This window comes from Trichosurus vulpecula, chromosome 5, assembly GCF_011100635.1.
Source record: "Trichosurus vulpecula isolate mTriVul1 chromosome 5, mTriVul1.pri, whole genome shotgun sequence".
Classification (NCBI taxonomy): domain Eukaryota; kingdom Metazoa; phylum Chordata; class Mammalia; order Diprotodontia; family Phalangeridae; genus Trichosurus; species Trichosurus vulpecula.
Genome location: NC_050577.1, coordinates 27,789,572 through 27,810,957, shown reverse-complemented (window position 1 = coordinate 27,810,957; position 21,386 = coordinate 27,789,572). Strand labels below are relative to the sequence as shown.

Genomic DNA, 21,386 nt, shown 5'->3' with positions numbered 1-21,386 from the left:
GTTTCTCACAAAAATAACATGTGTAAACTGTTTTGAAGAGTGTGAAAGACTACAAAATTTAGCACTAAAATAGGTACAGTAAGTATTTTTAGAGTACTTTATGATTAACAATGAACTCTGTATATATATTACCTCAATCAATTCTCACACAAACCCTGTTAGGCAGGCAGTGCCAATAAAATACCTGGCACATACCTGGCATTTAATAAGTGCTTGTTTCCCTCCACCCCCACCCCCTTTTACAGATGAGGAAGCAGAGGGTCTGAAAGACTGAGTAACTCTCCTTCCTCTCAAGATCAGACAGTTGCCAAGTGGCAGAGCCAGGATATAAACCCCAAGCCTCCCAACTTGACAACCAATGTTCTTTCTACAATTCTACAGCTGCCCCAACAAAAAAAGGCCATCAGAACTACAAAGAATCAATAACGGAATTACTGTGAAACCATTCATGTGTAAATCAGCATTTTTAAAAGTATGTGATCTATCAATAACAAATAGAATGTGTCCTGGAATAATTTGAAACCATTTTTTAAACGAAGAACACAGATTTTTAAAGGACTCCTATATTCAACTAACTTGCCAACTATTGTTTTCAGCAGTTATTACACAGAACACATTAACTTGGGAAACTCTGTGAGAAGGGAAAGGTCAAAAGGAAGAATAAAGGAAGAGTACACAGGGTGCCTCAGTTCTGGAAACTTCCTTCTGAAACTTAAACTGGGCTCCTAAGCAATGTTTTTACTTTCCAAGAGATACTTGCTAATAGATTAAAACAATAAAGGTTTTTAAGGACCTACTTACAGCTAGTTCTGATGGAAGGACTACATACTGAACGCAATAAATGATTAACATGAATGCTTCCTAGAAATTTATTTAAAAAGTAAAGAAAAACAGTTTTTTAAAAATCTCACTGTACTTGTCCATTTTAGGTGCATTTAACCATTTAAGAGAGACCTTACTTGAGGCCTCTTAAAGAAGATCTGACCACATTATCATTCTTTCCGCATTCTACAATATCAAATGGTTAAAAGGGGACCAATCATCACAAGCCTGTCCTTTACTCTCTCTCTGCAAAAGAATAAAGGAAATGACCATGCTTACCAGCCTTCTCAACCATCCAACCTCACCAGCACTGAGAAGACCTAAAACCACTGTCACAGGCGCTCAGCGAAGGTCAAGATGGCAATGGCTCTCCCTGCTCCACACTGAGCAATGGCCAGAAGGAAGACTCAAAGGCTGTTAGAGAGATGGAAGAGCCCTTGGAGATCATCCACCCAAATCTCACTCTGGATTTTAAGTGTCACTGGCTTTTCTCTTTCAGGCAGGATCCTTACCTTATATTTATCTTGTATGTATTTTATATCTAATTATTTATTTATGTGTTGTTTCCATCTAGTAGAATATAAGCTCCTTAGAGGCAGGTACTATTTTATTTGTCTTTTTATTTCTCACTGCCTAACACATAACCTGGTTCACAGAAGATAATTTCTGTATGTTCACTTAATTTAACTGGAGAATAATTACTTCCCAACTCAAAATTCTGATTCTGGAGTTGAAAGTGACAACAGTGCTGGGTCTCCAATGCAGCATCCCAACAATTCATTGCTTAGATTCCCCAAGCAATCCCTTAGGAATAGCAAACACTGCCATTGTGGCCCTCAGGGAGGGGAACTTTACCCAGCTCAAACTCCTTAGGTACTCCAAAAGGGGAAGTTCCTCCAGACAGGCTGGTTGTTGCACTTTCAGTCTGAGAATGTGACCAACCATGTTTTCCAACATAAGAGACATTTTAAAATCCACGACCAGACTCCTCCACGTGTGAAGAAATAGCAGTAAAACAATTTACATGCAACAGATAATAGAAAACGCAGGGGAGGGATTATAAAACCCTCAAATTCACAAATAATTATATACTGATGACTTCTTCTTTACAGAAATTTCATTCCTTAACATGCTGGGATGCTGTTAGGATAAACATATTAGTAAAAACTGGATGCTACAACTTATCTCACCATTCCGTTCAAGCAAGTGAGGATCAGAATGTTTCTTGCCTATATCTGCAAAAGACCGCACAAGGGGAATCCGGCTGGTGAACCTTTTCTCATTTTGATGATGATGTCTCTTCAGAAGAGCCTCCCTGACATTCTCTCTTATTGAATCATCCAACTGGCCAGAGGCGATCATGTTGTCCAGCACCATATCTATTACATCAAAAGAAAGGGCAACAGGAATTATTTCTGAAGAAATAAATAAGAGCAGTACCTGTTAATAAAAATAATATACAGCTCTTCAGGCATTAAGATCATAGACCTAGAGCTGGAAAAAACCATAGGACACCCTCATTGTACAGATGAGAAACAAGAGGCCAAGGGATGCCAAGTGACTTGCCCAAAGTCACGAATGCCAGAGGCAGAATTAAAACCCAGGCTCCCTGCCTCCTGAGTCAGTGGTCTCTCTTGCCCACACACCTAAGCTCTAGCATCATCTCACAGAGATCCCTTAAGTTAAAGTTAGAATTGCATTTTCAAAAAAAAAATAGAATTGCATTTTCATCAATGACATGAAAATTCCATTTTTTATATGAAGCCATTGTTTATCCTGTCCAAAAACACATATTAACAGTTGTTTGTTTTTTCCTGGAATAGTTATGAGTTCTGCTAACCAAAGGAATTAATATTTGGGTCTTCCTAAGATACGACAACACTTCGTCATTTCACACAACTTTTAGAATCTGACGCCACCAAAAGGCTTCAAAGTGAGAAAATTAAGATAAAAATATTGCTACTGATCTCACTAAATAAGTCTACAGCCCCAAAGTAATAAACTGAAATGTTTCTTAAGTCGTATGCAAATAAGCTGTGGTTGGCAAGATTCAACCTAAATAAAAAGATAATAAAAAGGTAGCGGTATGAGGTTTAATTTCTTTCTAAGCTTTCTAAAGCTCCAGTTTCAAATGTGGTTTTCATATTATTAATTTGAGGGGAAATTTTATTACTATCATTATTAATTAGCAATAATTAATAATAGCGAGCACCTTAAGGTTTGCAGAGCACCTTACAATAGGATCTCACTTGGCCAACACCACAGCCCTGGAATGTGTTATTAACATCCTCATGTACAGATGAAGAAAATGAGGCAGACCAAAGTTACAGGATTTGCCCAGTGTTACCCAGCTACCAAGCATCTCAACCTGGATTTGAACACGGCTTCCTGACTTCACACCCAGTGGCCTAGCCAATGCACCACCTAGCTACCTAATATTTTACATACTATTTTTAGTATTTTATAATTTTATACTACTAATAGTATTTTACATACTATTATGCATGCAACAGTATTTTACATACTATTATGTAAATTAAATATGTTCTTGAAAATTCAAAAAATTAAATAAGAATTTGAACCCAGTAATAAAAAAGAGAACAAAATGTTTGTCTTAGGATTTTTCCATATTAGCTTTGTATATTAAACTCTTGGAATTGATCTCATATTTTCTAAAGTTAGTCAAACTAATACATAGGCATATTATTCAATAAAAAATTATTAAGCACTTATTGTGTGCAAATCAACATGTTAGAAGTTGAAAATGATGCAAAGTTAAGATAAATCAGTTCCTGCCCTCAAAGAGGGAAAAGCCACCAATAAAGACAACTTCCACAGTGTTCTGAAATGCCTTGTGGCTCTGAGGGGAAAGGTCCTCCTCTAACCTAACCCACTGATCAAAAGGATCAGGGAAAGACTTCCTTGAAGAAGCGGCACTTAAGGCCTGGGCTGTCAAATAAGGGTAGGCATCAAAACAGGCAAAGATCCCTAAACAGCTCTCACAGCAGCACAGAGACTTAAGAGTACAGAGCATGTTCTTGCTGCAATTAACCTATTGGTCTGGTGCACAGATAAAATAAATGGAGGGGAGTTACCAAGGAAAAAAGCTGAAAACCAAATGTGGCCAAAGTTTGCTGAAGACATTACGTGCTGGACAAAAGGAGTCTGGAGGAGGCAGGAGAAGCCACTTACCACTTTTAAGCAGAAGAGAAGCAAGACCAGAGCATGCTTGAAAAAGAATGTTAGGAAAGATGGACTGGAGAAGGGATAATGTGTAGGTGGAAATCCTAATAACAATTAATCTAGGCAGGGGGATGCTGGAAGCCTGTCAAGGTTGTATTGCTGGAACTAGGAAGAGATGTGTTTATATGCATTTATTTACTTTGGCAAAATGAACTATATCTAAAATGTAAATATTTCCTTTCAAGAGCCTCTGATTCTGTTACCCAAAAGGTCCCAGTTATTTTCAAAAGATCCTAATATCTTTTCACAGAAACCATTATCTTCTTCTCCAGATAAGATGAAGATGTTCATCTTCTAGCTCAGCACAGATAGGGGTGTCTACCTTGGCTAAATAATAATGTATAGGATGCTACTTCCATTTCTGAAGAGTAATGAAAAAATGCACATAATAATGTTTATGTTCTTTATAACTTTGCTGTTTATTGGTCTGGTATCTATTGTCAGAGGAATTGCTTTATACGCTTGAGGCTGTTACATTCTCACTGTCGGTGGTTTAGACTATTGACTACTAGAAGGAAAAGAGGACTCTCTTTTTTATATTTTCTTTGTAATGCACATTTGAAAGTGAGCTGAAGCTGCCTCAGACAGGGTCACGTGACCCTGGAGTACTAGAATAATGATAGCTGCCATTTAGATATCACTTCAAGTTTCGCAAAGTACCTAACAGTGAGTATTATTTCAACCTCACACCTCTGGAACACAAGTAGTATTTTACAGGAGGAAAGTAAGGCAGTTTGTATGCCCAGGGTCACACAGCTAGTAAAAATACTGCCTATTTTTCATGCATTAAATTGTGTGTGCACAACATTCCTTGATGCGGATAATAGCAAAAGTGAAATGAAACCTCAGTCTCCAGATTTCCCATTCAATAGCCTAACCCACACTGGTTACATCCCAGGTCACAGGGAAAGCATTCACAATAAAGCCTTGATTTTTTTCCAGTCATCTGATACAGAGCTGGGAATTCAAACCAACTAGGATTTTTAAAGTAAACAGTCAAGCCTACCCATTTGTTGACATAAATAGCAGTGATAATTGATTTCTGCTCCGAAGATTCCAACACATTTCTGGCTCTCTAAGATTCAATGCTAATTTGAATAATACCAACGGATCATCTGGTTGCAAAGGCTACACTCTTGTCAGATCCATTATGACCACCAATCATGGGAATTTTCATTTCGTTTTATTTGTTAAAAGCTACCAATCTTGCCATAAAACGAAAATGGAATTTACAAATAGACACACATATGCTATAAAATCACTTCACTTGCTTTAATATAAATGACTAATGAATGCTTCCAACATGATTCACACAGAACAACTCTATACGCTCTACGACCTGCTATCTCGTCCAGAGTGCTCGCTCTCATGTCCAGCATAACTGTTCCATTCAGGATGCAGCTTCTCAGCTCAAACAAACTGTGCAAAGACAAGGTCGCCACGTAAGGCTTGCTCCATCGGTCCCCACCATCTTCAACATCCTCTTCAAATTTTAGCCACCTGAAAAGCATCATGTACACTGTGATCCTGTGCACCGTCTTTTACAGAGACAGATGACAAATACCAAAGTAGGCCTATGCCTTTCCACTCAGAAATAATAAACTAAAGCAAGCTTCACATTCATCCATTATTTCTCTATGCTAGTAAAACACCTATCATATAAACAGGGTCTACATGAACATTCAAGCAAGGAGGTCAATATATGTCCAAAATAAAAAAGGTGAGCCCCCAAAATGATCATGGTAGCTCATATTTGTATAGTATTTTTAAGATTTGCAAAGTACTTTACATATATCATCTTGTTAATTAGTATGCTTCTCTTTCTCAGATTCATTTTGCTCAACTATAAAATTTTAGGAATGCAACAATGAATTCTATAATCTCTTCATGCTCTATTGGTGTATGGAGACACAGGCATAAAAACAAAAACTGGAAAAGAATCTAAAGTTAAAAAAACAATTATCAGAGATGAGTTAATGCCCTGCTAAGGAGCCAAAAGGAGAATGACAAGAGAATTGTTCGAGTAGAATTACCTAGCAGTTTCTTTCCACTCATATTCTTCACCATCCCTATAACAAAGTTCATCCATTTCAGTAAAGAGATCGTGGGGAATGTGTTCTTCATCATCGTCTTCAGTACCAAGGATAAACTGGACACGCTGGGATGGTGTGTCTGAACATAAGAATTTGAAAACAGTAAACAAAAACTTTCTCCAAATTGTTGAAAGATAGTTACTTCAAAATTTCTTAGTTTTTTTAAATATATTCCATATTTAAATTATTTTAAATTACTATACATTTTAAAGCAAATGCTAGAGAAGAATCCTAGCATGGAAAAAATAACATTATTAAATGAGAAAAAAAAGAATAAATCATAAGGCATACTGCTATTTTTAAAAAGAAAAACTTTAAGGTTTTCTCTTCTTTGATAAGTCAAAGGGAGCTTAAAAAGCCACTACCTGTAAAAGAAATGGCTCAATTTTTTCTCTTTTGTACACAGATGCCAGAGATAGTTCCTGGGACCCTGCTGTTTATTCTGAGCCCTCCACCCAGTAATCACACACCACCACTACGAAAAAGTCGGAAGCAAAAGGGCTAAAAGTCAAGGTAAAACAAAGACAATGGCTTCTCCCCAAAGCAGAAAGAAGGCAGTGAAGATGAGACCATGCCAGCTAGAGAAGAGGGTGTGGTTCTTCAGAAGACAAGCAAGAAGGCTGTGGCTACACCAGAAAAGAAGGTTCCACCAGCCAAAAAAGCTACTGTTGCCACCACAACTGCCAAGAAAGCAGTCATGACTCCCTGGGAAGAAAGTGGTTTCCCCAGCCAAAGCTGTCATCACACCAAGCGAGAAGAGGGCTACTCCTGCCTAAAGCAGCAGAACTCTGAGAATAAATGGGAAAAGTGCCAAGAACTCTAACAATGGCAAAGGAGATGAGGATGGTGAAGCACCTGAGCCACCCAAAGAGTCCAAAAATAGAAGCAAATACAGGCAAAAAAGACTGAGGAGAGTGAGAAGGAGGAAGAGAATGAAGATAACTCTAAAGAGAAAGCTATGAATAACAACCTGCCAAAGGAAAGACCGCTCCTGCACAACCCAGCCACCCGAGTACCACAATGAGGGGGAACAGAGAGGGATGTCCTGTCAAAGAGACACCCGAAAAGAGGAAAGAGAAGAGGCCAACAGAAAGCCACCGATGCCAAGAAAAAGAAACTGGAAGAGATGACATAGAGAAATTTCTAATCTCTCTACTGGTAAATCTGAACTTCCAAAAAACTGCTTCTGAACTAAAAACTGGTGTCACTGATTCTTCAAAAACAATCTTGCTGTTGTGGAGCCCCTACCAGGAAGCTGAGTTGTGTGGAATTTAAATCTGCTAAATACACGGGAAAAACTGTGGAACTCAATGGGTCAGACATCCCTGACTCTGAAATGAAACTGGAAGGAGCAAAGGAAAACAAGTCAAATCCAGATGTATAGACACCCTTCATCAAGAACCTGCCTTACCAAGTGTGAAGATGCTACTGAGGGTAGATTATAGTCTGTATCCAGGATGGGATCCCCAGAGGAACTGCCTAAATTGGATTTAAGATGGGCTGAAGAGCACAAGGCCTTATGAGAGAGACTATTGTCAGGCTCTTGCTCTGGACCACAACAGAAGGAAGAAAAATTATAGGCAAGAGAATTCTACAGGTGAAAAAAATAATTCCTGAAGTGAGAGTGACAAGTCAGCCAGCTCAGAGATTCAAAGAGCCTTGTACTGAATAACCCAGCCTAGAGCGCCCAGAGTCTGAGAAGACAAGCCTCTCAGGCTGCCCTAGATGACCACAGAAGAACCAAAGGGTTTGCATTCCTCAGACACTCCTCCACTCAAGAGGCAAAAGCAGCTCCGGATTTTAACAACATGGGAAGAGAGGACGGAGCTAGAGGGGCGTAGATCAACTAGTTCATAGCCAGTCATGCAAAACTTCATCAAAGGCCTGTACAAAGACACCACAGAACAAACACTGAAAAGTTGTTTTATAGCCCTGCTCGCACAAGAACAGAGAGGAAAGGTCACCTAAAGGGCCTGGCTTTATGAATTTCACTACGGAACAAAATGCTAAAGCTGGCAAAGAAGTCATGGCAGATGAGGAAATGGCAGAAAAGCAGGCAGGTGGTTTGGAGGCCATGGTGGAGGATTTGGTGGCAAAGGGAGCAGTCAAGGAGGGAAGAAAAGAGGCCTCAGGAGCTTTGATGGCCAAGGCTGAGGAGAAGCCCCTGAGGAGGCTTCCAAGGCCAGCGGAGAAGGAAAAGACTACAAGTCAAAGTGAAGGAAAATGAAGTGTGAATAGCTTCCCCACCCATTTTCTTTTCCCTAGATATTACAATGGATTCTGGGGAGTTTTATCTATTTCTCTCTAATTGTTTACAGAGCCTTCTCAGGACATTCCCAGAAAAAAGTCATTCTTGTTAAAACCTGGATGACATTTCAACGGAGAAAAGCACATGGACTTTAACTGGATGGATGTTGCATACAAACTTTTTAAAGAGATAGGTGAAAATGTGAGAATTAACCTATTTTTCTATGTTTTGAATGTGTTATATATGGCATATATGAAACCATTTTTCCTACAAACATGTGGCTTTTTGTTTTCATTTTTCTCCCTTCTCTTTTTGGCTATAAAGAAAAAAGTAAAATGTTTTTTTCATGATTTTTGCTTCAATAACCTGTCTTACAATACATTAGAAGGGCCTTAACCCCATGAAAAACTTTTTAAATGATGAAACATCGTTAATATTTTCTGTTTCTAATTTTACTGATCCTAATGTCCTTCCTTAGTAATTTGTTTCTTCCTTAGGAAAAAAAATTAAGGAATGACAATCTACTTAGCTTATTCAATCATAACAACAAAAACATATAGAATATATTAAAAACTTTTGATCCAAAAAATGGTATTTACAGATGGCTTCCAGCATTCACTTAAAATATATCTAAGGCACCTGTGCATAACAGCTGATAGAAAAAAAACTACTGGCTTTAAAAAGAACATGAAGACCAACAAAAAGACAATATAATTGTCATAGGATAATTATTTTCTGTCTCTTAACAACATCAAATAGAAACATTAAGCAACACTAGCCTTTGTCTAATATTTTTACTCAAATTTATTCTAGGAAACCCATCCCCCTATCCCCCTTTCACTCGTCCCTAGTAAATTCATCTGGTCTACAATAACCAAGGCACAAATTCCTTCATTCTCCTATTTCAACCCCTACCCTCACCTCTTTCCATCTTAAAAGTAACCCTCCTCAAGTGTATTCCCACCTTCTTACCATAAGAAGGGGACTCACGGCCATCTTCCTTATCTGATTCTTTATCTTTTCTTCTTCGATGATGATGCTTGTGCCCACGATGTCTATGACGTCGACGACTTTCTTTACTAAATGGGACATGTACACCAATATACACAGCTCGATGGCCTGTTTTAAAAAAGCACCAAAGACATAGTAAAGGTTTCATAACAGCAAATACATACAAGGATATAGTGGAATCTGTTCCAAATGTAAACTATTCAGTTGCCGCAAAACATAAACCAAAGTGCAAAATGCTTGCTTCATTCACTCCTTTCCTCTCTGTGGTTCAAACAGAATGATATACTTAATGAAAAAAAAGTCACTAAAAAAGGAAACAAAGGGTTGTAAGCATAAATTTTCAAGCTTAATAAAAATAAAGACAGAGCAGATGGCTCATTCAGTCTGCCCCGGCTTTCTCTGCCAAGGAGAAAAATCTTTAGGATCCATCAACACTCATAGACTGAGTACCTACTAAGTGTCAGATTTCCTGGTAAACCCTGAAGATAGAAAGACAAAAGTGAAAGTCACTGCCTTCTAAGAGTCCTCATTCAAAGGGTGAAGACAATATGTACACATCGAAGCATCGAGGAAACACACACAAAATAAGGACAAGGTAATCTGGCTTGGGCAGACACTAGCAGCCTAGGGAATCAGCAAAGGTCTTGAGTGGAAGGCAACATCTGACTTACGCATTTAAAAAAAGGAGGGATTCCAAGACAGGGAAGAGAGGACAAAGGCATAGAGACATCACTTAGGAGGCTGGCAAGAAGGCCAGTCTCTCGGAGGCAAAGGGTGAAAAAGGGAGTAATGTGTAACAGGGCTGACAAGGAAGCCTGGGCCAGGTTATAAAGGGCTTTAAGAGCCAAAGAGAAGTTTATATTTGAACCTCAAGGCAATGGGGAGTAACTGGAGTTTATTGGTAGCACCTGTGCTTTTGGACAGTTCTGTGGAAGGGAAGAACCTGAGGCAGTCAGACAAATTAGGAGGCTATTTTGAAATGACAGATTAGAGGTGATAAGGGCTAAGCTAGAGTGCTTATCATGTGACTAGACAGAAGACTACAGACACAAGAGCAGGCAGGGAAGCAGAAACGACAAACTGTAGCATCTGACTGAACTGCTGAGGGAGTAGGGAGAGTCCAGGATAACATCAAGGTTGTGAACCTGGGTGGATGGTGGTGGCCCTCCTCAGAAAGAGAAAAGTTTGGAAGAAAGGTAGGCTTGGGAGTTCGGTTTCAAATACGTTTATTTTGAGATGTCAATCCAGATAGATAGATATGGAAGTTATCAACACAGAAAAAAGTAAACTTATGGGAGTCAAAGAGTTCACCAAGTGAGAAAATGTAAGGAGAGAAGGGGAAAAAAAAGGCCAAGAGTCTTGGGGTAGTCCCATAGTTAGAGGTATTATGTGAAGGACCAGAAAAAAAGAATGACCAAGAGCAATTACACAGGTAGGAGGACCAAGAAGCAATATACGAAAAGCCAGAAAGGAGAGAGAATGTGGGAGATCACCTACTGAGCGCCAAGAGGTCTGCTGAATGCTGAGGACACAAATACAAAAAGGAAACAATCCCTTGGCAAGGATGTCTTCTCCTGCATCACTTCCTTTACTCCTATTTCTGATGCTGATGAACTCTTCTTGCCAATGCAAACCCTTCCACATACATACACGCTTGATGGCATCTCCCCCCATTTTTTCCAACAGAGTGCCCGTATCCTTCAAATCTTCCCTATTCACTGGCTCCTTCTCTGCTGACTACAAACATGTCTCATCCATCCTTAAAAAAAACTCTTGCTTGATCTTATAACCATTGGCCATGATCTAACAGCTCTCCTCCACTTCTCAGCTAAATTCAAGAAAGTCTAGTTATTTCCACTTCTCCTCTCACTCATTTCTAGAACACCTATGATCTGGCTTCTGACCTCATAAACCAACTGAAAATTTTCTTGTCTTAAATTACTTCTCAATTCTTAAACTTCTTGACCTCTCCAAGTACTGGACACTGATGAGAACACTCCTAGAAATTCTCTCCCCTGTAGGTTTTGGTAGCACTGTTCTCTCTTGGTTCTCTCCTGTCCAATGGCCCCTTTTCGGTCTCGATTGCTGGATCCCGCCCCGGGGTTAAGTGACTTGCCCAAGGTCACACAGCTAGTAAGCGTGTCAAGTGTCTGAGGTCTGATTTGAATTCAGGTCCTCCTGACTCCAGGGCCGGTGCTCTACTCACTGTGCCATCTAGCTGCCCCTGTACAAAAACTTTTTAACTTAATATAATTAAATTATCCACTTTACCTCTCACAGTGCTCTCTCTCTCTCATTTATTCATAAATTCTCCTATCCCTAAGTCTGACAAGTAATATGTTCCATGTTCTTCTAAGTTTTTTTTTATATCTCCCTTTATATCTAGGCCATGTATCCATTTTGATCTTATCTTGATAAATTTGGCCTATACTCAATTTCTGCCAGACTGCTTTCCAGTTTTCCCAACAATTTTTACCAAATAGTTAATTTTTATCCCCAAAGTTTAAATCTTGACATCTATCAAATACAAAGTTGCTGTAATCATTTACTACTGTTTATTGTATGTCTATTCTGTTCCACTGATCCACCTTTCTATTTCTCAGTCAGTACCAGGCAGTTTTGATAATTACTGCCTTATAATATAGTTTAAGATGTGATACTATTAAAATCTCCTTCTTTTACATTTTTTCATTATTTCCTTTGATATCTTTGTTATTGTTTTTTCTAGCTCAATAAAATTAATTTTTTTGGTAATCTAATTGGAACAGCCTGAAAAAAGCCCAACTTTCAAAAACATTTTTCTGGGGCGGCCACATAGTTCATTGAAGAGCACAGTCTAGGAAGAATCAACGTCACAAGTTAATTACAGTATTACAACACTAGAGAGAAACATTAATGGCTATAGAAAAGATGAGACGGCTGGCTGGCTTGAAACGGGGGAGGCAGACGCCGACGCAGTAAGAACACCTGATGCTCACGTTCCAAGGAGAAGGGAATGCGCTACCTCAGGCCTGCTCTGCTGCTAACAAGCTCTACATCATTCTGCCCTTCAGAGCCAAACAGAACAAAACTAATCCTAGAAGTCCTTCAAAGAGTCCAAGGATTTAAAATCTCAGCTTCCAAGTTTTCTCTTCTACAGACTAAAAAACCCCAGGTCCTTCCACCAATCTTCACATCACATGGACTTGATGCCCTTCACCACACTGACTGCCTCGCTCTGAGCTCCCTCTAGCTTGTTAACGTCCTTCTTCAGTTGTGGTACCCAGAACAGAGCATGACATTCCGCATAGAGACTGAGGGTAGTATAACACCGCCTCTCCCTTCCTGGAAACTCTACTCCCCTCAGCGCAGCCCAACATCTCAGGGGCTTTTTTGGCTGCTGTATCTCACTGCTCATACTGAGCTTGTGGTCCTCTATAACACTCAGATCTTTTTTTCAGAATTGTTAGATGTCCAAGCTTCCTCCACCTAATAGTTATGAAGTTGACTTTTTAAAATGCTCAAACATAAGCCTTTACCTTACCCATACTGAATTTCATCTTATTAGATTCATCCCAATTCTCTGAGCTGTCAAGGTCCTTCTGGACCAGGAACTATCATCAGTCAGTTAATAAATATTTATTAAGTGCTTACTATGTACAAGACACTATGCTAAGCAAGGAAGACACAAACAAATATACACAAACAAGCTATGTACAAAATGGGAAATAAGTAAGAGAGGAAAGTAACTAGGAGTACGAAGGCTTCCTGCAGAAGGTGGGATTTTAGCTGGGGCTTAAAAGAAGACAGGGAGGTCAGAAATTGGAGAGGAGGGAGAGCGCTAACATCCAGTGCCAAGCGAGGGATGGAGTGTCCTGATCATGCAACAGCCAAGAGGTATCACTGGACTGAAAAGTACATGTAGGAGAGTAGGGTATAACAAGACCAGAAAGGCAGGAGAGGGCTAGTTTCGGAAGGGCTTTGAATGACAAGGATAACATTTTGTATTTGACCCTGGTGGCAGAAGGAAGCCGCTGGAGTTTACTGAGAAGGAAGAGTGATATGATCAGACTTATTCTTTAGGAAAATCACTCTGGAGGCTGAATGGGGAGAGAATTGAGAGGGACCCACCAGGACCTATTGAGATAGTCCAGGTATGAGGTGATGAGGCTGCACCAGGATGGCAGCAGTGTCAGAGGAGAAAATGAGGTGAACTTGAGAGATGTCGCAGAGGTGAAATCCACAGGCCCTGGCAACAGCTTGGATATGAGGGATGACAGTAAGGAGAGGATGACTCCTAGGTGGTGAGCCAGAAGGACTATAAGAATAGTGGTGCTGCCTACAGTAACAGGGAAGGTAGGAGGTAGGGAAAGTCTAAGGGCAAAGATAGTACGATCTGTTTCAGACAGGGTGAGTTTAAGATGTCTCCTGGACATCCAGTTTGAGATGTCTGAAAAGCAGCTAAAGTAAAGATGTGAGACTGGAAGTCAGCAGAGAGAATGGAACAGCAGAAGGAGCTTTGAGAGTCATCAGCATGGAGATGATAAATCCATGGGAGCTGATGAGATCACCTAGTGAAGTAGTATACAGGGAAGAGAAGAGGGCCCAGGACTGAATCCTGAGGGACACCTAAGGTTAGAGGGTGTGACCTGGAGGAGGATCCAGCCAACAAGTCAGAGAAGGAGTGGTCAGATATGCAGGAAGAGTGCCCCAAACGCAGAGAAAAGAAAGTGTGGAGAAGAGTGATCGACAGCGTCCAAGGCTGTCATCCTGTGCTTTCACTACGCCTCTCAGCTTTGTGTCAGTTGCAGATCTGATGGACATGCCACATATATTCTATCCCAGCCACCGATGAAGATGTTAGCCAGCCCGGGGCAAAGCCCAGATCCTTGACTCTCTAGCAAAGCCACTGAAGGCCTCCTACCCTTCTGTCAGTGAATTACTCAGGTCTGAAATCTTCCTGCTGATCCCTGGAATTTTGGACCATGGCATCCTACAATCTCCTCTTTGAACCCTCTGACATCTGCTCTCCCAACTCCCAGGATGCCTCTAACATTATTCCCCCTTCCCTCTCCTTGGTCATGGATTCGGGCCACAGGTTACTAATCTAGAGAGAGGCCATCATTTTCACCCTAATTACCTTCTTGCTTATGAGAGGCAGCCACATGGGCCTGCTGTTCCTCGTATAACACTCCTATCTCCTCTCTCCAGGCCTTTGTACAAACTTCCCTGGAACATATTCCATCTGCACCTCTACCTCTCAGAAGGCCTGGTGTCCTCCCAAGTCTGGCTATTCTGCAGGATTCCCCCATTTCTGAGAACCTGCTCCACAAAAGTGACTTTCTATTGATTTTGCACATAGTTATGCAATACAGATAATAGAAGCATCTGAAGCATTCCCACATCACCTACCATGAAGGGAGCAGCATGAGGGACAGCAAGGATCTGCTCCTGGGAGAGGACATTCTACACTCCTTTACCACACGGGTGGAAAGAGCCTTTTTTGACTGGCTTTTTAGCTGCAACAGGCTAGGACTCTCTCACTCTCTTTCCTCATGGTGCCCATGGAGAGTAAAGGTCATGTTCATCCACAGCATGGGTGCCATGAGCTAGCAACGTGTGGGGAAATGGCTACTTTCCCTCTTCCCCCTTTTCTACCCTGTGGCCCCAAGGTTGGGTTCTGTTTGGTCTATTTTGTTTGTCCTTTTTTCAGTTCTGAGTGTAGGCACTGGAATCACAGCAATCCTGAAGTAAAGATGCCAGGCTAGATGTTACAGCCAGCCGCAGCAGGAAAACTGTGGGAAGACAGGGTGCCTAGGACTCGAGCCCAATGCAAGTTTTGGATTTGCAACTTGGTAGGACAATGCTATGCTGTAAAACATAAATCTCTTCCCCCCTCCAGAGACTAAGGTGATACATGGGGAATTCTTCCCTCTCCAACCCCCTACTTCCAGGAGAAACTTGTATATTTGTTCTTGCTAAAGCTTTGGAGTATATTCCTTTGTAAAAATGCTAACTGACTGTTAAGTGGTTAAATGGAACCAGGATATAGGGGCTTCTAAAACTGAGAGCAATACCATTGGCAGGGCTGAAGCCAGTAGCAGAGAGTCTAGACACCCTCCCAGCCCTCTTCAGGGGAGCGGAGAACCTTGGGGGAGAGCTGTAATGAAGCATACTGGGAGGCCTGGCAGGGGAGGCCAGAGTAGACCCTCTTCTATTTGCATTTATGGATATTATTTACGCCCAATAAAACAGAAGCTCCTTAAGGGCAAAAATGGTTTCATTTTAATCTTTTTATTCCCAGTGCCTTGCACATAGTTGGTACTTAATAAATACCTGCTGAATAATTAATTGAACTGAGTCCACAATAAGAAGTTTCCCTCTTTGGCTCCTCTGACTTTTTAAGTATGAAATTATCAGTGAGTCCAGAAAGATGAACTGCTCTGCATTAGCCAGCTGCCAGGTAATGAAGGCCCTGTCCTGACTAGCAGTGTGCCTCTGAAGCCTGCCTTCCATCTCCATTTCCTCTTCCTGTCCACACAGGCAAGTTTACTCCAATGACATGCTTTTCATTCTGCCACAATTTTTATGTCTCCAAGTGCTCTTGTAGTCACAATTTTCAAAGACCCTTTCACACTCTTAAAAATGACTGATGACTCCCCAAAAAGCTTATGTGCGTCCTTGCTTTCAATATTTACAGTGTTAGAAATTAAAACATTCTCGTATGATCATGAAAACAATTTTAACCTTGAGGACTCCCTTAGAGAGTCTTGGGGACCCTAATAAGTGCACACTCACACTCCTCATTGCTCTATCACACTCCTCCTCTGTCTTGTTCTTCAATTTCTTCACAAATTCTCTTCTGAATATTAATGCTACCTATGTCCCTCCCTCTCGTTTTTTATACCTAGTATTTTCATATGGCCTGGCCAGCCTTCCAAGGCTGTATTCCACATCCCACCAAAGCTCAGAGAAACCCAGGGGTCACATTCACCTCTGTGGCTTGGTTTCTCTCATTCACCCGACTTACTCCCGATAACTCTGTAAACTTGCTGTTCAGCACAGACACTTTACTTCTGGCTGGTTGCTTCAATTCTGCCTCAGAATCCAGCTCTTCTCCTTTCCCCACTGCATATCTAGCTTAGAGGATCTATGTCAGCAGCTTTCTCCCTCCCTCTTCCCATTAGGTTTAAAGTTCTCCTGATTAGATCTGAGGTGACATCAGGCAAACACATCGCCATTCCTTGTTAGGCATGAGCCATCACTCTCTTTTTAAATCAAATGCCATCTTCTAGCTCTTTTCTTTCCGGATCTATCTTCTAATGCCCATCATTTCCACCATTAGCAATATTAAAACACTATCTGATTATCTAATGGCTTCATTTTCTAGCCCAAAACTTGTAACAACACTTTCTGGGCACCTTCTGACAGGACTTTGGTGTTTCAATATAAATTCTAATGCTTTCAATATTTATAAATCTAAAATAATTTTAAAAGAAACCATGTGAATTAATCATCAACGAAAATTATAGAACACAAAGTCAACTATTGGAAATTCACCCTTTTTTTACCCCTGACTTTTCTTTGTTTTTCAACCTGAGAGAAATGATTATTAGTAACCAATGATTTAGGGAGACTCAGAGTTTTCTAAAGTCCTAATTTCAAAAGTTCAGTCTCTTGAAGGAAGTTACTGATAATGAGAATGGATTAACCTTCTTAACAATCTTGTTCAGACCCCGGTCAGGTGGGGAAGCCATACTGTACTCTTATCAAGTTTCAGTGAGGATAAATTCTTTGAACAGAATGTCCAAGGCTGGGAGGTGGTCTGGGTAAAGGGATAGTCTCTCTTTTGACATGATCTCACTCCAAGACCCTCACTGAAATATAGCTCAGCTTCTCACTGTAATATTCATTTTCTCATTAACTGTTAACCAGCCAGAGTTGATTGCCACCCTCAAGAACACCTACTCTTCCAAGAGCATATAAACTGGGAACCCACAGCCACGAGGAGTCTTTGGTCTCAGAGAGAGGGGGCCAAATGACCATCCTTGTATTGATAAACATACTGGCATTGTTAATAAAATGATTAAATTACCCAGAAATCCTATCTTTAGAACTTTTTAAATGTCACAAACCACAGGATCACAGGGTTTAAAACTGAAAGAGGTCTTAGAGATCATATGGTCCAAACCTTTTATTTTACAGATGAGAAACTTAGCCCAGAGAAGATGAAGCCCCATGTACATCTACATCTACAACAGGGGGCAGCAGTACTTGTCCTGGCTGTTCTTTTGTTTTCTCTCGAGTCTCCCAGACACTCCTCTTTCACCTTTCAATCACAGCACCATGTTTAATTTGACCAATGTAGACGTGCAAAGCTAAAGAACCACCAGGTACCAAGCTCAGTCAAGAAAGGACTCCCAATTTCTGCTCCTGTCCTTCCCCAAAAATCAAATCTCTTTTTGGAAGTGACAGCTCTACAGCCCTGCACTCAATGGTGAAAGAATAATCTTTATGGAGTGAATAAAGTACAACATGTCATGGCTATGAAAACTCAAATTCTTACCAAGAAAATTTAATTCCTATGACTCTGGGGATTTAGGACCTAAACTAAAACACATGCTTCTCAGATGCAGGTAAGGTTCATACCAGTCACTCGAATATACCAACAATTTTTTGAGCTATTGCTGAGGATCACAATTAATAATAACAAAAGCTGACATTTATCTAGCACCTACCACATACCACATACCAGGCACTGCGCTAAGCGCTATACCATATGATCCTTAAAACAACTCTGACATGCGGGTGCTATCATTATCCCTGCTTCCCAGCTGAGGAAACTAAGGCAGAGAGACACTCAATGACACGCCTGGGGTCACAGAGCTAGCAAGTGCCTAATGCTGGATTGGAACTCCAGGCCCAGCTCTGCACTCACTGCACCACCTAGCTGGTCATTCACAATGACATCAGTGGTCATCCTTTTCCTTACAGTCACTCCACTTTCTCACATTTCTGAGAACTAAACTGTGAGAACCCTTCAGGACACAAGGAGCAAAGAGCTAAGTCTTTACAAACAGAACGAGTGGCTCATTTCAGGTATTCTCCAGGGGCTCCAGAAAGGACTCCCACAGTCCTTTTGGCATACCAACCCACAAACACCCCTGTGACAAGACTGAAAGAGAACCTCACCATTCAATCCTCAAGTGGAAGCCTTAAACAAAAAAACTAAGCCAGAAAAAAAACAGCAGGAGGAAGAAATAAGTTTCATTATGCCAAGCGATGTTTCAATATTTACAGTAAGAGGAACAGACAAGACAAGACATTATCTAGTCAGTTCCAATAAAAAAATTTTCTTTAAATCTCTGGAAAAACAGAGGACATGGTTTCAAATCCTTGCTCTGTCCACTGGTCTTCAGTAAACCACTTAGCCTGTCTGGGTCTCAGTTTCTTTATCTGTAAAGTGAGATTGGATTAGATTACTTCTCATGCCCCTCCTAGCTCTCAATCTATGATCCTTACTTAAGCATCTAAGTTATTAAAGAATTTGAAGGATAACATGGCTACAAGTTGATTGCTTAATGATAACTTACTGCTTCACATAGTATGTAATCTGATCCTATGCCTCTAAATTATAGCTAATTTCTTCATAAACCCCTAGTCCTATTTTAGAATACAAGTGACACTGGCTTCTTGAAGGTCATACTAAGCAGAAAATGCTTTAAGAACAGCCTCCATCCATGACTGTTAATGAGTTCAAAGAGGCTCATTGCCACAGGACTGACCATCTGTCTAAGACATGTTTTTAGCCACAGCAACAAAGGCTACTAAGACCCAGAAGCAGCTGCAGCCTTTCCTGGAGAAGAGCATACCCACACTAAGGAAACCAAGGGTCTCTGGAGTGAAATCCATGGATAAGGAGCATAACAGGCAGGCTTCAGTTGCCTGATCTACTGGACAACCTCTGTGCTCCCTTCACTTTCCCCTTCACACTCTAAACTTATGATCTTATTTTTTATCAGAAGTAAGAAATGGGAAAAGTGCCTGTTCCTGACTTCTTTTACTCTGACTTTAAGCTCAGCCCCCCAATTTTGTAAATCCAAGACTCTAAAACTGCTATATGTCTGTGACATCTGAAAGATAACCTGAAATCTCTTCAGTCATCAATATTTTAAAATGGAATTTCATATAGAGAAGTGAGAATACTGATGTACAGGCCATATCCTCTAATAAATATATAAATTGAAAAAGTCATATTTATCAGGAGTAATCAGATATAGGTTTATACTCCACTATAGACTTAATTATGTTCAAGTACTTACTTTCTAGTTCTTCCCTTTCAAATTTGGTATTGATGGTCGAACTGGTTTTTCCAAGATCCACAACTGCTTCTTCATCAGGACCCTAAAAACATAAAGCAAATTATAGTCATTCATTCATTCATCTACGTCAGCATCGAGAGCGGGGGGAGAGTGCAAGTGTGTGGGTGGGTATGTATAGGGGAGGAGTAAGGAGGGACTGACTATCCCAATGTCCAAGGAATTGGATATCCTGGGTTGCTTAATTAAAATAGGAAGTGGGATTCTCCTTATGGACAATCACATGAAGAATTAGGTATTATACACATGTGGCATGCAATTCTGAAAATCCACGTCAGAAAACTATTTCTTTCACTACAAGATTCTCCAAAGCTAAGACAGTGAAATAAAAACTACCTGGTCCTACTAAGGTGAAAAACTTCAGGGATAGGCCTCAGTCAGCTAAAGCCCAGCTTAGCTAAATTCAGTTCCAAGGAGCTCATTATCAGAAGGTTGGTTGCCAGGTAAAATTTTTGGAGGGTACAAGAGTTATATTAACTTATGAAACCACTAAGACATAAAGCAGTTCAATCATGATCTCTATAGACAGAAAAAGTATCCAAAACAGCCAAAGAAAAGCATTAGGACAGAATTCTTCACTTTTGCCAAGAAGCCGGGTCTTAAGGTAACCGAATGGGAACCTGGACCTAACCCCATGTTAACTGGGGGAAAAGAGTATAACTTGATTGAGAAGGGAAGAGAACTAGGAAAGCACAGTAAGGGGAGAAAGCTGGGGTGGATATATGTTCATGGGTAATTAGGCCTGCTCACAAGAGAACAGGTTATAAAAGGGCGGGGGGGGGGGGGGGGTGGAGAGCTGAGGTAGCCCATGAGAGGGCATGCACAAGTATTTGTGGGAGGTGCCTGATCATGATATTCCCACCAGTACCAAAAAAGGTGATTTCCCTTAGGGCACCTTTGATCTCCTCCTCCTATAGCCCAAACACCAAAGCAGAGACCTTAGCCAAACTAAATTCTTGAACAGTACACTGGATGAGTCATGAAGGACGAGCAGACATGGATGGTGAACCACCTCTACCACTGAAGGGACCTTCTAGACCAATGAGATCACAGATCCATTTGACAGAATCAAATGCTTGGATCATGAAGTGTCCCAAATTATGCTGCAATCATACGCCACAACTGCAGGGATAGACAAGATTTTAAAATGTACCAGTTGTCTTGCTCAAATACTTTTTTTCCCAACTTTTACTTCCTACAAGTCTCAAGTCCTGGCTAGAGAGTAATGCATCTGAAAAAGATCCTCAGAGCTTTAGTTGACTTTTACTCAAAAGGAGTGAACAGAGTGACACTAAAACCAAAAAAATTAGCTAACCTGGCCTTAGGCTAAATTAGGAGAAGCAGAGGGTTCTAGGAGTAGGAAAGTGCTGTTCCCCCAACCCTCCAGCTGTACCCTGGCCAAACATCTGGCGTACTAGATGTAGCTCTCACAAACGTTCTCCTTGGCCCCGGAGGGCAAAACTACAAGCAACTTATTAAAGTTAGAAAGAAGCAACTACAGGCCTCGCCATCAGCACTACCTACAAAGAGAAGGAGCCCCCAGGAGGGTGAGCTCCTTGGCGCTAGAGGTCTTTAGATGTACACTGGGTTATTGCTCAGACAGGAGATGGG

At 40.7% G+C, this 21,386-nt stretch overlaps 1 protein-coding gene across 2 annotated transcripts in view; it reads right to left on the bottom strand.

Annotated features, from left to right (window-relative positions):
• Positions 1-19,795, bottom strand: part of SLC4A7 (solute carrier family 4 member 7) — a 78,135-nt gene extending 58,340 nt beyond the window's left edge. For both annotated transcript variants that reach the window (XM_036759028.1, XM_036759029.1), the window contains exons 1-5: positions 19,719-19,795; positions 9,379-9,525; positions 6,099-6,237; positions 5,405-5,565; positions 2,013-2,201 (exon numbers count right to left, since the gene is read on the bottom strand). In XM_036759028.1, coding sequence (XP_036614923.1) covers positions 2,013-2,201; positions 5,405-5,565; positions 6,099-6,154 — 406 coding nt within the window. In that variant the 5' untranslated portion in view covers positions 6,155-6,237; positions 9,379-9,525; positions 19,719-19,795. The remainder of the gene's footprint in view (positions 1-2,012; positions 2,202-5,404; positions 5,566-6,098; positions 6,238-9,378; positions 9,526-19,718) is intronic.
• Between the last annotated feature and the right edge of the window lie 1,591 nt (positions 19,796-21,386).